A 14,634-nucleotide genomic window follows, 5' to 3' on the forward strand; every position below is an offset into this window, starting at 1 on the left:
TAGACTTTCATGGGCGGTCACCTGGATAGCAATATGTCATTGCATCGGTGACACAACGCCCCCTGAACGCAGAGCAAAAACCATGAGAGCGATTACCGCGATCCTATGGGCAATAAATGGATGTGTGAAACAGAAATGCTTCTGATTAATGTATGTTGATTTATCAATCAAAAAAACTCGTTTTACCTAGATAATTGTTTATATTTATTGCGCACTTTAAATGCAGAGCATTATTTTTTTTCTTGTCGCACATAAAACATGTGTCTCGTTCTCGGTTTTCCAGGAAGGCAAGTAATGTACTTTAAATCTAGTAGCACGATCTTGAATATAATACTTCCTTTCAGTACTAACTGTTTCTGTAGGTTATGGAGCTGGAAGTTTGCTGGTCGGTTAGCTTTTTTTTAGTAGAAGCAAAAATACAAATCAATTCGGGGTATATTTTCTCATATGCAAAGTATATTTTATATATTTCATTTTACGTGCTGTATATTTTAAATTGGTTGTCGACATACCTTTGCCAAACACACACAAACATCAGCATACTAAATGGAGTCTACAAACGTAAAGCACCGCACGCAAAATGAAATGAAGTTTCGACATAAAGGTTGACAGAAACAAGCATAATAGTTTTTTCAACCTATGCATGACGCTTCAAAAGTAACTAACAACGCATTTTATTCCTCTGCAAACTGTAAAAAAACTAATAACAATAACTTTAACCAGTCAAATTACGGTACTTGGAAAAGCAGCAAATGTAAAGCATTTACAAAGGAGACTCCGCAAACGCCTTATTTGCGCAACGTGATTGTATAACGTATGTGCTAAATACTAACACATGTCACATTCGTCAGTGAACAATTTTGGTTGTAAACGACGCGTTCCACTGCAAAAACATTTTCTTCACTGCAATTTATGTTTTCCAAATGTGAACAATTGAATCAACCATATACACCAATACTATCAACATATGCTCATTACATTATCGGTCGGCGCACTTTCACGGTTGTAAGAAGCAGAAGCAATAGAGTCGTGTTCTTTGGGAAAATCGTTACATGAATGCAAACGCATTTTTTCCTCGACGTTTTCGTCCTTTCTCTCTTCAACAAGCGGCGGAACTCCAAATCGGAAAAATCTCACAACTGACTTTGGGAAAAGAGGGTTTTCAACAACAGGAAGAAATAACTTTGGGTCCATCTCCTTCGGATCTTTAAAACCTATAATGGAAACTCGTTTTAAAATGCTTAATAGGAAAACTCTCCTTTCGTACTGTCGAACCTGTGCAAGCAGAAACTAGAATCCCAACAGTTACCGTAATAAGAAACCCGACGGGTGAGTAGTACATGAACGACATTGCTTGGATTGGATTGTAACTCTTTTCCACTCTGTATTTAATAACATTTGCCAGTGAGTAAAGCTTTTAATCGATTTCTCTGATAAACTTACAATTCAATTGGAGTGGTAAATGGGGTTGAAAATTTATTCCATGTGGTTGTCGTCATGTAACTGTTGGTCGAAATGTTGTTGTATGCGCCACCGTAGCTGGTAACTTCCGCCACCGTACAATTATCAATAGAAGTAGGAAGCATGCGAAGCGACTCTGGGTCTTTTCCGTTGATCAGACTTCCGACAGCTAACCAGAGAGCAAATCCAGTACCGATGGCTTGTCCAGCTAAGGCTCCCTGTGACGATTTACAAGATAAATGCAACAAAAAGTTAAATTTTGCGGTGATCCTACATAAAGAAAACGATTTGTTCCAGTCTTGCGATAAATGTGTAAACTTGTCAACAAAAATGTCGTGAAAAGTTTAATTCCATCAAAAACTTCCATCAAATTCGCCGACAGTTCAACAAGTATGAGAGATAGACCTATAGCCTACCTTTGCGTTGCACCAGGGTACAAAAATTCCGAGTGTAAAGATTCCCAACATAGGTCCACCTAACGCCCCGCGTACAGATAATATGATGGTCACAGTTGTGCGCGGACTTAACGTAGCCAGGAAAGCAATGGTTGCCACTAAAACCCCTAAGACCAGTGCTGCAAAAGTAACAAACTGTTCGTAGCTTTACGTGCTTTCACATTCTTGTGGAAATTTACCTGTAAACTTGCTGATTATTAGTTGTCTGCTGTGAGTCGTATGTGGCTTTAACGGAATGATAAAATCCTCGAGAAACATAGAGCCAACTGCGTTGATTCCAGATGAAAACGTGCTAAAATAAGTTTTAAGCAATTGTGATAAGTTGAAGTGAGAAAGCTGTTTAACGTTTCTTGCCAATGAATGAAAAAGAAAAGCTTGTCGCTACCTCAACGTGGCACTGTATGCAGCTGCAACAAAGAATCCAGACATCCCGTTAAGATCACGAAACGACTCAAGTGCAAGGTAAGGAATCATTTGATCTGATTTTTCGATCTGCTTAGATTTTATGGGATCACAACCTTCAAAGTAGGCGTACGCAACACACCCGCAAAAGACCGATAACATCGTAACGATGATCTTCGGGAAAATAGCGGTGAAGGCAGCACTATAAAAGGGCATTAGTTTTAATTAGTGTTTAACCCGAGATTCTAATTTGCAGTCACTTAAAACTTTGCGTCACTAATATAGTTGTGAACAAAATACGGCCATTGGAGAGAATCAGACCGTGACAAAAAGCAACAGTGACTTACATTCGTGCGTCTTTGACAGACTTACAAGATAAGTAGCGTTGGCAAATCGATTGATTCACGCATCCTGTTGTAGTTTGTACTATGCTTAATCCAACCAAGATTGTCCAAAAGGTTGTTCGAATCGTTGGATCCAAGTCAAACCTGAAAAAGTATTTCTTTCATGTGTAAAGGGAAGCATCAGGTTTTTGGCAGGCTCAATGTTTAAAAACAACGTCTAGCTTTGCAAAACAGCCTAAGGCAAGTAACAAAAGCGTACACTAGTTAATTCAACAATAAATCAAACGAAGGGAAAAATTTTTCTTTTATCCAATTCCATAAAAAGACAACGCACTTTTTGTGCGTAACATGTCCAAAAGAGTTGCACTAGAAGCAACTTAATAAATTTGTACTTACGTCAATATGTTGTTTCTTCCACTTCTCTCAATAGCCTCCCATACTTTCGCAGGCCCTCCAACCATGATTGTGCTTTGTATAAGAACCGAAAATGAACCGATGAGCATTATGGCAGCTTGCAAGGTATCTGTCCATACAACTGCCTTAAGTCCGCCCTGGCAATCAATTATTTTATATTTTTAGAAAGTTTTCGTATTTGGCATATGTGTATTATGTTGGAAAAACTATTATACTGTCATATAACATTTTAACATCACAGCAGAGCCGTAACATCTTTGCTTGTAAGGAAGCAAGGCTATATTTGACGTAACTTACAAGTGTCGTGTACATAGTGCAGATCAGGCTTGTCATGATGATGCTCATCGTAATAGAAATCGGTGTCACAGCACTGAGAGCAAGGGCTGGAAGATACACTATCACTCCCATGTAAACTATCTGTAAAGTTGTTATATTTGAAATCAACACGTTTTTTCAAGGATAATGCCTTTTCCTAACAACACAAAATGTTTTGAACTCTGAAGTAATTTGACAAAACTCCTACTCGAACTAATACTTACTGCATTAACTGCTTCTGTGGCCGAGACGATCTTTCTGATGATTGGATGAAAGCGCAAGCCTAGATACTGAAAGACAAAACTATTAAGATTCTCAGGCAGGTTTGAGCCAACTCATGGTTTTAATGGTTTAGAGAACCTGATAACTGGTGTTGAGTCGAAGACGATGAATCAGAGGAATGTAGTAGACGCAGGCAACGAATGTCGGTACAATAAGAGTAAACGAATACCAAATCGTCACCATTCCAAACAGGTAGGCTTCCGAAGGAAACCCGATGATGGTTAAGGCAGAAATAAAACTCACAGAGATGGAAAGACCGATCGGGATCTGCGAGAAATTGTATTTTCGACGGTTTCTTGGCACATAAAGAATATGGATGAACTTATACCGGTGACATCTTCTTGCCTCCGTAAAAATAGTTCTCAACATTTTTCTTTCGTCGATCTTTTACCGCGAAGAAGATTCCGATGGCGGCAGAAAGCACAAGCGTGACTAAAAATTCGTATTTTAAAATTCGTACCTGCTTTTGTTGAATCCTCATGTCGTGAACTTAGTTTCGTAATTTTCGACTTAATTTCGTGATTTTTGACTTCATAGAAACATTTAACGATATATAACATTGCTCCAAAATATCAGCTACCCTAACGTAAAAACTGGCAATTTAGACCAGTTACTCACTCACTATCAAAAACGCTTACCGACAAATATAATAATATCCAGAGCTCCGAAGGTGACTTTTGCAGCCATTAATCAACTTCTCTCAGGAACACGTGTTGGTCAATGCAACGTATTTTTTCAGAAAATTTAATGTTTGCCTGGCAGACTATTACTGCATAAACAATTGTAGAATAGTAAATCCAAATATACTAATCCATTACAATTTTGTTAATCTGTTCCTTATTCTCCGACAGACAATCTTATTTGTTTGAAAACTGCTGCTGTTTGCCTTCAACACAGAAGGTGGAGGGTTGTCCTTTCGACCCAAACTTGCGGTCATGCTCAAAACACGCCGTAAGTATACATTGAAAAACACGACTTTGCAGAGATGGCGTGCATGAGCACCCAACTGTATTGTTGTTAAACATTGGTCTTAGTCAGCAGCGAAACTACCGTGACCAAAAATTGCGTTAAAAAAAGGTAAAATAATGTTTTAAAATAACGAAAAAAAATACGAATTGTCAAGAACAGATAAACGAAACAAACACTTAACTTTTTCGATAAAGCGCTCTTTGTTTTTTGTTGACCCTTTATAGAGATACGCTATACAAAAAACAACTATTTCACAGTTTTGTGAATACAAGCAACCTACCGTCCAGTTATTCCTCAACTTTACCTGCAATCGACGCACGCATAACAACTTAAAGTTAACTGTTTGTACCTACAAGTAATGTTCTGTCTGATTCCGCTTGTGAAATGAGGCATGGTTTCATGCATGGCTGCAAATGTACCCGTACCTACATTTTTGTTCAAGAAAGACTATTTCAGCTACTGCAGCAATATTCTGCAACCAATTTGTTTCCACATGTTGAGTTTCCCCTGTATTGTGCATGGAAATTTTGGCGAGAAATGTTTAGAAGCATTGCGTCGTAATGCAGCTTGGGGTTTTGACCTGGGTGTTTAAACACAAACACATCGGATCAGGTAGCACCTGAAAAGCCTTGTTGGGTAGTGGTTGAAAGCCAAAAATACATTCATGGAACTGTTGTGTCAGACACTTTTGTCTGAAACCTTGCACGGATTGTATCGCTGTTATCAGCCAAAGAAGTGTGCGATGGAGCGTGACAGGTTCGTCGGGAGATGATAGGAGAAAGAGGCGTTGGTGATAAATGCGCTGACGGCTGCTGCTTCTTCACGCTGTCTGCATCGCCTGCAAGCAAAGGTTTCTGAAAAAGGAGAACATTTTTCAAATTACTTTTTCATTTTGTCGATTACATTCTTTTTTCAAGGACAACCCGTGAGTTGAAGGATAATAAGGTGAAGATTGTCCGTATAAAACAACATGCTGTTGGCAAACCTATGAACCAATCAACTTTGTTTGCACAAAGCTGCAGGTTTTATTCTAATGCCAGTGGTGATAAATGTCAATGAAACGTACGAGTATATGACCGGAAATGTACAGTATATGGATTACTTGCATCTGTGTTCGACATGCACATGACACTGCGTTGTTTTTGCATAGCAGTAATTAGTGCGATGTGTTAATGTGTTTACTCTATGTCACATCGACCGATCTTAAGAATAGAATTTTTTGACGAGCAAAGACACTTCAACAAGTTTCGCTTATTGACCTACTCGTGTTGCTGAGAGAAATCGATTATGGGTGCAAAAATCTTCTTCGGTGCTCTGGATATTATTATATTCGTGGGTAAGTTTGGTTGGTAACAAGGGTATGTGGTATGTAGTGTTTTTCTTTTATTTTTCGTGAATCGTTCATCATCAAAGTTAAGTGCAGCACTCACCAATTGCGATTGCACAATTTGCCAAACAATAAATATATATTATTTTTTATACTGGCCACGAACCTCGATCAGGTTTTATTTTGGGTACATGGGTCGGGCGCTTTAGGTCATTGTAGTTTATGGATTTAAAGACAACACCAAGTGGTAATAATAACTCGTGTTGTGCAGATCCTGTTATATGTGATTACACATTGTGGCCATTAACCAAAGCGGAACCAATGATGCGCATCGTTTGCAACGTTACAAAACCTATGCTAAACCTAAATGTGTACAAAGTGTTTGTTTTCAGTTACTCTCGTTCTTTCCGCCGCCATCGGAATCTTCTTCGCAGTCAAAGATCGACAAAAGAAAAATGTTGAGAATTATTTCTATGGCAGCAAGAAGATGTCACCGGTGAGATCATAGGTAAACTGGTTGCTTGGATTAACAAAACAATCCAACACATCCAACAGATCCCGGTCGGCCTTTCCATCGCTGTAACTTCTATTTCTGCTATCACTATGATCGGTTTCCCATTGGAGGCGTACCTGTTCGGAATGGTGACGATTTGGTATTCGTTTGCTCTCGTTGGACCGACAATCGTTGCTTGCCTTTACTACATTCCTCTGATTCATCGTCTTCGACTCAACACCATTTATGAGGTATATTCTGCTACTTACTCAAGTTATTCTAATCAAGTATTAATAGAAAGCAAACCTTTGTGTCGTTTCAGTATCTTGGTCGGCGCTTTCATCCAATCATCAGAAAGATCACATCGATCATAGAAATGATTAATCTGGTATAAAGTGTTTATCTCTGAACCAAAGATTTCTCTACCACTCAGTTCGAAAACCTGGATAGGCCTACATCAAAGCTTAAGAAATTGCATTTTATCACCTAGTTTTTAATAAAAAAACATTTGCAGATAATTTACATGGGAGTGACTGTGTATCTTCCAGCGCTTGCCCTCAGCGCCGTGACACCGATTTCTATTACGACGAGCATAATATTGACAAGCGTGATTTGCACCCTGTACACGACTGCTGTAAGTTTAGCCAAATTTATAACAGACTTTGTCTTAAAATTTCGACGTAATTACATATGTTATGTATGCATGTGTAAACTGTCATAATCAAACTAACCAATTTTAGGCAAAAATACTGTCTAAAAATAAACTCTTCAATTAATACCAAATAGACATTCTTACTTGTTGTTATAGTCCTTGTAACATAAAGCATTACCATCTCACACCAAGTGTGAAATACTATATGCAGGGCGGACTTAAGGCAGTTGTATGGACAGACGCCATGCAAGCCGCCTTAATGCTTATCGGTTCACTTTCGGTTCTTATACAAGGCACAATCATGGTTGGAGGGCCTGCAAATGTATGGCGAGCTAATGAGAGAGGCGGAAGAAACAACGTGTGGACGTAAGTTTTAATTATCTTTCCTAGTGGAAATATATAGCGGTCAACTTTATATCCTTTTGCTCAAGAAAAATGCTTTCATTGAGAAGGACTAATGCATGCTAATTTAAATCATTATTTTATAAAGAAAACACAATGAATTGCCGTACGCGCAAAAAACGCTAAGAAAATAAAAAAAGCACCATGCTTTACGTTGGCATTGGTGTTTTATCAAAGTTGATGTTTCAGATTGGACTTTGACCCCACTATTCGTACAACGTTTTGGACAGTTATGGTGGGGATGAGTGCAGCACATTCAATTGGGGCATGCGTGCATCAAGCCACTTGTCAACGATATTTGTCGTGTAAATGTGTCAAAGACGCGAGAATGTAAGTAATTTATTTAATTGGGTAAGCAGCATTTCATTTAGAATGGAGCGTAAGAATAAGATTTTCATCACAAGTGATTTTATACAGCTGATTTTCCAAAATCTTTTTAAAAGTGACCGTAACCCTTCATACACCGATAATGTTGTTTTACAGAGCTTCGAGTACAGCTGCTGTTTCCAAGATCATTATCACAGGCATTGCGATCTTTAGTGGGTGTGTTGCATACGCTTACTTCGAAGGTTGCGATCTGTTAAAATCAAATAAGATCGAAAAATATGACCAACTGGTGCCTTACCTTGCACTGGAATTGTTTCAAGATATACCTGGGATATCTGGACTTTTTGTTGCAGCTGCATACAGTGGCACGTTGAGGTAACCTTTGGGTTTTTTTGGTATAATCAACAAATGATATGATACATACTTCATTCATTACAGCGACTAATAAAGCTTGATGCGCCACTTTAAGGAAAAGCCCTTCTCAAAAAACAATATATGATACATTTTAGTTCGGTTTCGTCTGGTGTCAACGCTGTTAGCTCCATGGTTCTCAAGGATTTCATCATTCCGTTAAAGCCACACTTAATGCACAGCAAACAACTAATAATCAGCAAGTTGACAGGTATATTGAAAAAGAAAAAACAAGATACAGAGCGCCAAATTAACTTGAATAATTTTGCAGCACTCACGATAGGGGTTTTGGTGATTACCATCGCTTTCCTGGCCACTCTCAGTTCACAGACAATCATTTCCATCACATTCTCAACCCGAGGAGCGTTTGGTGGCCCTTTACTTGGAATTTTTACACTTGGAATGTTTATTCCATGGTGCAACACAAAGGTGGGTTTGGCAGCTCTTTTTTTCGAACAAATACTTCCTGTCTGTTTGCATGAAACTACGTGTGAATATCCGTCGTGTGTACCTTTAGATATTGTCACAGGGTGCCTTTGCTGGTTACATCGTCGGTACAGGCATTAGCTTATGGATAGCTCTCGGAAGTCTGATCAACGGAAAAGACCCAAAGTCTCTGCGTCTGCTCCCCACGTCTACTGATAACTGCACAGTGTCGGAGATTACCAGCTACAGTGTGGCGTACACAAATTTATCCACCAACGGTTACATGACGTCATCCACGTTTATATCTCCCGCCCCAACACCTATGGAAGTGTAAGTTCACCAGCGAAAACGAATAAAAAGAGTAACAAACGAGCAAATATTATGTGCAGAGACGAAAGGACTTACAATCCAATCCAGGCGATATCGTTGTTTTACTACTTTCTGGTTGGGTTTACCACAACTGCTATATTTGGAATCCTGTGGTGTCTGCTTTTACAGGTTTGACAAAAAAATAACTGTGTAAGCTGCAGACATATGGCCACTGTTTCGACCTATACGGTCTCATCAGTGCAGCTGGTGTGACTATCAGACGACTTTTCTGACCAAACGTCCAAGCAAAGACTTCCACTTTATGGTGACTTTACAATCACCAATAGTCGAAACAGTGGCCATCTGTGTGACGGCTTACACAATTCATATTACTGACTCCACTTTGCTTATCATATGATTATTGTGACACAGGGCATGACGGCACTATAGGTTGAGCATTGCTTGGCCATAGTGTTTCCGCCTTGTTTCTCCGTAAGGTTTCACCTAAAGTTTGGTGCCCAACGGATGACGGTGATTGTATAGTCATCACAAAGTGGAAGTCTATGGTTGGTCGTTTGGTCAGCAAAGTCGTTTGATAGTCACTCCAGCTGCACTGATGAGACCTGCTAGGTCGAAACAGTGGCCATCTGTATACAGCTTATTATTTTTATTTATTATGATTTAACGACATCCAGTGGACAGTCTGAAAACTGAAAAGTGCCCTTTGTCGTAAGCTTATAATTCATATTATTGGCTCCACTTTGCTTCAAAAAATAACTGTTTAATTTAATGAGCTTGCTTTGCAGGTTTTGAGGATCCAAAGAAGATGAACCCAAAGTTATTTGTTCCTCTGATAGACAACGCGATTTACCCGAAGGCATTTGTTAGGTTTTTCCGATTTGGAGTTCCTCCACTCGTTAATGAGACAAAGGAAGAAATCAATGTGGAACCGCTGGTTTTTCACGCAGTTGATGATTTTGCGAATGAACATGAGTCGGTAGTATCTGCTTCTTCTGGCCGTTTAAATGCACAAGATTGTAACCACAGTGACAAAATTTGACGGCATACGCATTTTATTTACGAAAAATCATAATTTTCACTGTTGGTTTGGCTGTCGTTCGTAACTTGGGTTTCGTGATATTTTACATATTTTGTGATTTTCTTCAAAATTGTCTTTGAAATAAGTTGGAAAATTAAAGGTCTTCATACTTGACTGTTAAAGTTGCAAACACATACATGTGCTACTTACACTATACGAATGTGAAGTTGCTTAACTGATAATTTTAGTTGATACATAACTTGTGAACGTAGGAACACATTATTGCCGGTAATAAATTGTCATGCCCCTAGGCCTTTTTAGTGAGGAGGCCCAAAACAGGTGATAACACATACGAATATGTGTTTTAAATGTAGCCTATTATGCTCATCGTAAGAGATCGGTGCCACAGCGTTGAGAACAGGGGCTGAAAGAGACACAGTCACTCCCATGTAAACCATCTGCAAAGCATATGACACGGCCATGACAACTTTGCGTACAACTAAAGGTACATCTACAACAAACATATATCAAAAGTTTCACGATTCTACGTCAACTAAAAAATGTAGAAAACTGCACGAAAAATAACGTCGACCAAAAATCGTAAACCTTTTGCGCTGAGGAGAAAAGGACATCACATAAGGCGCTTGCGTCGAAAAAATGCATTGTTTAGATAGGAGAAGGCGCCTTTTTTTGCAGATATCGAATAGTTTCAAACATAGGAGAATCCACAGATTACGTTACCTTAAAGGTCAGGACAGGGTTTTGCATCACACAAAAATTTGTCATTGTGACGTCACGAATCAAAGGCTTATTTATCCCTAATTAACGGAAGACCATAGGGTATAGCAGAAACGACATAACTGTGAGTGGACAAAACGACAATGCTAAACTAACGGTTTGTCACCCTGTCCTAGTAACTGTTTAATTATTACACAACTAAATAAGACATAATAGGTCGAACAGCGGCCATCTGTCCTCAGCTTAAATTTACATCAAAATCCGTTTATTGCACTTGTTCACTTTTTGTCCCCTGTTTTATGCAATATTATGCTTAAACCAGTTTCACAATGTTTTCCATTCCTACGCATAAGGCTTGCTGCCAGCACTCGCGCACGACCGAAGCGCCTTCTATGACGTCACGCAACAATATCTCGCTTTCTCACGATTTCGTTCGCAGCGGTCGTCATATCAAGCTACTTTTTTCGCCAAAAATGTTTTAAAGTTATGAACATCTCTTAGTTTGATTATTAATATGTTTTATTTTTACGTGTCATATGCACTTTAAGACCAACTGCAGCTCGTGTGTTAAGATTTTCATGTCTATTTTAAAAGGTTAGAGGACTTGTAGATAAAGGGGATTTTTCTTGTTGACAAAACCCGATGAAAGTAGGCCGTATGCTAAGTAAGGGTGGATTATAATATACAGTTCTAAGTTCTTATTGAGCGACATTATGTTTTAATATTGCTGAGACACCAATGCCTCTAGCAACTTTGCTGCAAACCGACAAAATGCGTTTTTTCTAGTTAAGATGATCATCCATAATGATTTAAACATATTTGGTCCATTTTGTTTGTTCTAATTTAGGACTATTAAGTGTTAGATAGTAGGTTATAGTGGATGTGAATTGGTTTTCAGACAGCATATACTTTATAGTGCTATTCTTGCCCCAGGCATTGTAATTTTAAAGAACTGGTCTTCTGGCATAAGGTTACAAGGTTTTATTACAACCGACGTTTCGCATACCATCCGGTGAGACTTCTTCAAGGTAATGTGCCAAAAAGTTATCATTTACATAAACAACAAAAACGCAAGAAATGCGTAAGAAAGCACCAGAAAAGAGGAAGTAGAACATTGGCATCGCTTATAGCGTCACGTTACCAGGTGTGCAACGGGGGCAGGCGGTACGATTGTTGTGCCATTATGACCCTGTTCTTACAGACACGCAAAGGCGTATGATGTCGTACTATGGCATTGGAGTCTACACAAAACCTCATAGAACACTGGGCAGAGTTATATCGCACCCTGTCGAGGAGGTGACAGCCCAACCTAAGGGAGTTGTATATTTGATTCCGTGCAAGGACTGTGGCGGATCATGCAAAGGTGAAACCGGATGAGCATTACAGTCTCGACTAAAAAAGCCAAGCTGCGACGTTGCATCGAAGATCAGCTAAAGAACGGCACTAGCGAAGAAGCTCCACCGGTTGGTAGACTAAACGTCAGTTGTAATAAAATCCTCGTAACCTCATGCCAGAAGAACAGTTCTTCAAAAAGTGACTGATCCAGCTACGCAGCTACGCAGCAACGCCTGGACTGTAACGCTTATGATGTTGATGCGATAGCTGTGATCGCCAAGTAAGGAACTGCGCAGTTGGGAACATGACGTTGCATGAAACATTACTGGGTTCTTTGAAAAGCACATACTTTATTAACACACAATTTAGCAAAGTTTATTTGTGTCAAGTCAATTTTTAACTACATTACTCTTCTGGTTTTACTAAGTTACTTTCTTGGAAATATGGCAAAGTAAGACCAAATACACTTACTGCCAAACAGGCTTACCGACAAACATATATATTCAGAGATTTTTGGAGTCACTTTTGTTTTCAAAAATATTATGTTTGACTGGCAAACTGACTTTTGATTCAAACTTAAAAAGATGTTTTGTATACGTTAACATAACTAGCTATTGCCGCATAAACAATTATACAATAGGGGATACAACATTACCAGTCCTTTAATATTTTTTGTTCTCTTCCAATTATCTTCCTACAGACAATCTCATTGTCTGATGTCTGCTGCTCCCTGTTTACCGTCAACACAGAAGGTGTAAGGTGTACCTTTTAACTCGAACTTGCGGTTATGCTCCAAAACTCGCCGTAAGTGCATATTAAACAACACGACTTTGCAGAGAAGGCGTGCATGAGCACCCAACTATATTGTTGTGAAACATTGATCTTAGTCAGCAGCAAAACTACCGTGACCACATACTGCGTAACGACAGAAAATTGAAAATAATATTGAATGAGTTTGAGAGGAGATATTTAAACTATATTTTCACAGAATTTAATGTTAATTCGAACAAAACGTCAGGAACAGGGAAACATTCTGAATACCAAAATATTTCGATAAAACGTATTGTGTTTTTGTTGACCCTTCGTGCAAATACGCTTAATAATAAAACAACCATTTCACAGTTTTTCGGGAATAGGAACATTTTTACCTCGAAATGTATGTAAATAAACCACCTTGCAACTTATTTTGGTTAATCTCTCAACTTTATGCGCAATCAACCCAATTTTGAAACATGCAGTCTAATACATGTGAAATGAGGCATAATTCCATGCATGTATAACAACCGGTTTCGGGGTTTCGACGATAGTGATTAAACACGCACACAAGGTTGATAAACAAGGTCAGGTAGCTGCCGAAAGCCCCGTGAACAACATAAGATTTTTTTGTTTAACGTTGACATTCAGTCCTCAGAGAATTTTTTTTCGGATAAAATTACCATCCTTCAAAGATAATGGTTGGAATGAGTGTAACACTATCTATACCTGCCTGTGTGCATCAGTCCGCTTGCCAACGATATTTGTCGTGTAAATCTGTGAAGGATGCGAGAAAGTAAGTTATATTCGGCTTCAGTAGTCGGTTGTGTTCGGCATTTATTGTCCAGAAATTTCAAAACAAGTGCCGTATCAGTCTTATACAACTGAATTGTCCTGCTATGGCACTCTTTGAGAAGACTTACTTTGTATTGTAACGTACACGAGCTTTCGCGTGTAACCCTCGCTTTACCATGTGTAAATCACACAAAGTGATACAAAAAATAGGCGCAAATTCGGGAGAAGAAAACGGCACGTTGTAACGAGTACGTTGGTTTGTTCCTGCGACATCGTCCTGTTTGTGATGGCTCATGAAGCTCCAATCTCTTTTGAGACCGTCGTTGATCGAATTGAAGCTGTCAATATGAAGTTGTTCGGCCGTTTTTCGTGAAAATCTCGAATTTTCCTTAACTTTTCTATGACCATCACCCGTACGTCATCAGCGCTGTGGTTGGGCTCGTTGAAGTCGGCCCCACTGGCTTTTCGGTGTTGTTATGCTTGATATCGTTTTTGTGGCTGTTCATTTGTTTTCGCAGTGTTTGTCCTGTCTGTCAAACGTAAAGAAAGCGTGTGGGCAGCGTACACATGTTATGGCGTACACCACTTTGGTCGTTGTATTCGCTCACAGAGGGTATATCAGGGTATGCTGAACGAATATTGAAGCCACACTCTAAATCCGCGAAAATTTACTTCCAAGACACAACGGATTTTATTAGGCATTTGTCTAAGATAAAAAACCTTCCGTTTCCAAACCGGCACTTCGACTAACCCGATTTATTCTTGAAAGCACTACAATTTCCAATTCAACGGCGTACATTACAACCATTCAGCCGTTTGTGCAGGAAGTCAACCAAGTGGATCCGAACATATGGTTTACAATGGAGTGGTCCCTCACATGTGTCCACTTACTGGATGTAACAGTCACACTACAAGACGGTGAACTCTCTACCTCCATCTACCGAAAACCGACGGATCTAGGTACGTACCTACACCCTTGTGGTGC

The 14,634-nt window shown here is 39.2% G+C and overlaps 2 protein-coding genes across 4 annotated transcripts; one reads left to right on the top strand and one right to left on the bottom strand.

The window, feature by feature from the left end:
• Window positions 1–443: 443 nt before the first annotated feature.
• LOC145898937 (sodium-coupled monocarboxylate transporter 1-like) lies at window positions 444–4,444 on the bottom strand. The gene is made up of 13 exons (XM_082987611.1): window positions 4,312–4,444; window positions 4,002–4,105; window positions 3,752–3,940; window positions 3,616–3,681; window positions 3,374–3,493; window positions 3,059–3,213; window positions 2,666–2,806; window positions 2,302–2,520; window positions 2,096–2,208; window positions 1,878–2,035; window positions 1,444–1,679; window positions 1,276–1,382; window positions 444–1,214 (listed from the first exon to the last, which is right to left on the bottom strand). Exons 1-13 carry the CDS (start codon window positions 4,358–4,360, stop codon window positions 961–963), a joined length of 1,911 nt encoding a protein of 636 aa, XP_082843737.1. The 5' UTR covers window positions 4,361–4,444; the 3' UTR covers window positions 444–960.
• Window positions 4,445–5,797: 1,353 nt separating this feature from the next.
• Window positions 5,798–10,311, top strand: LOC145898740 (sodium/iodide cotransporter-like). 3 transcript variants are annotated; one of them, XR_014402444.1, is made up of 14 exons: window positions 5,798–5,978; window positions 6,362–6,465; window positions 6,525–6,713; window positions 6,785–6,850; window positions 6,977–7,096; window positions 7,326–7,480; window positions 7,706–7,846; window positions 8,000–8,218; window positions 8,353–8,465; window positions 8,526–8,683; window positions 8,772–9,010; window positions 9,070–9,178; window positions 9,422–9,555; window positions 9,796–10,311. XR_014402444.1 is itself a non-coding variant. In XM_082987323.1 (13 exons), the coding sequence occupies exons 1-13, from the start codon at window positions 5,930–5,932 to the stop codon at window positions 9,817–9,819; spliced, it is 1,686 nt and encodes a 561-aa protein (XP_082843449.1). In that variant the 5' UTR covers window positions 5,798–5,929; the 3' UTR covers window positions 9,820–10,311. The 3 variants fall into 3 exon arrangements, 2 of the variants coding, with proteins under 2 accessions (XP_082843449.1, XP_082843450.1); XM_082987323.1 differs by lacking the exon at window positions 9,422–9,555; XM_082987324.1 differs by lacking the exon at window positions 9,422–9,555 and having other exon boundaries at window positions 8,784–9,010.
• The last annotated feature ends 4,323 nt before the right edge of the window (window positions 10,312–14,634 follow it).

The sequence above is a fragment of the Ascidia mentula genome, chromosome 4 (genome assembly GCF_947561715.1).
Source record: "Ascidia mentula chromosome 4, kaAscMent1.1, whole genome shotgun sequence".
NCBI lineage: Eukaryota > Metazoa > Chordata > Ascidiacea > Phlebobranchia > Ascidiidae > Ascidia > Ascidia mentula.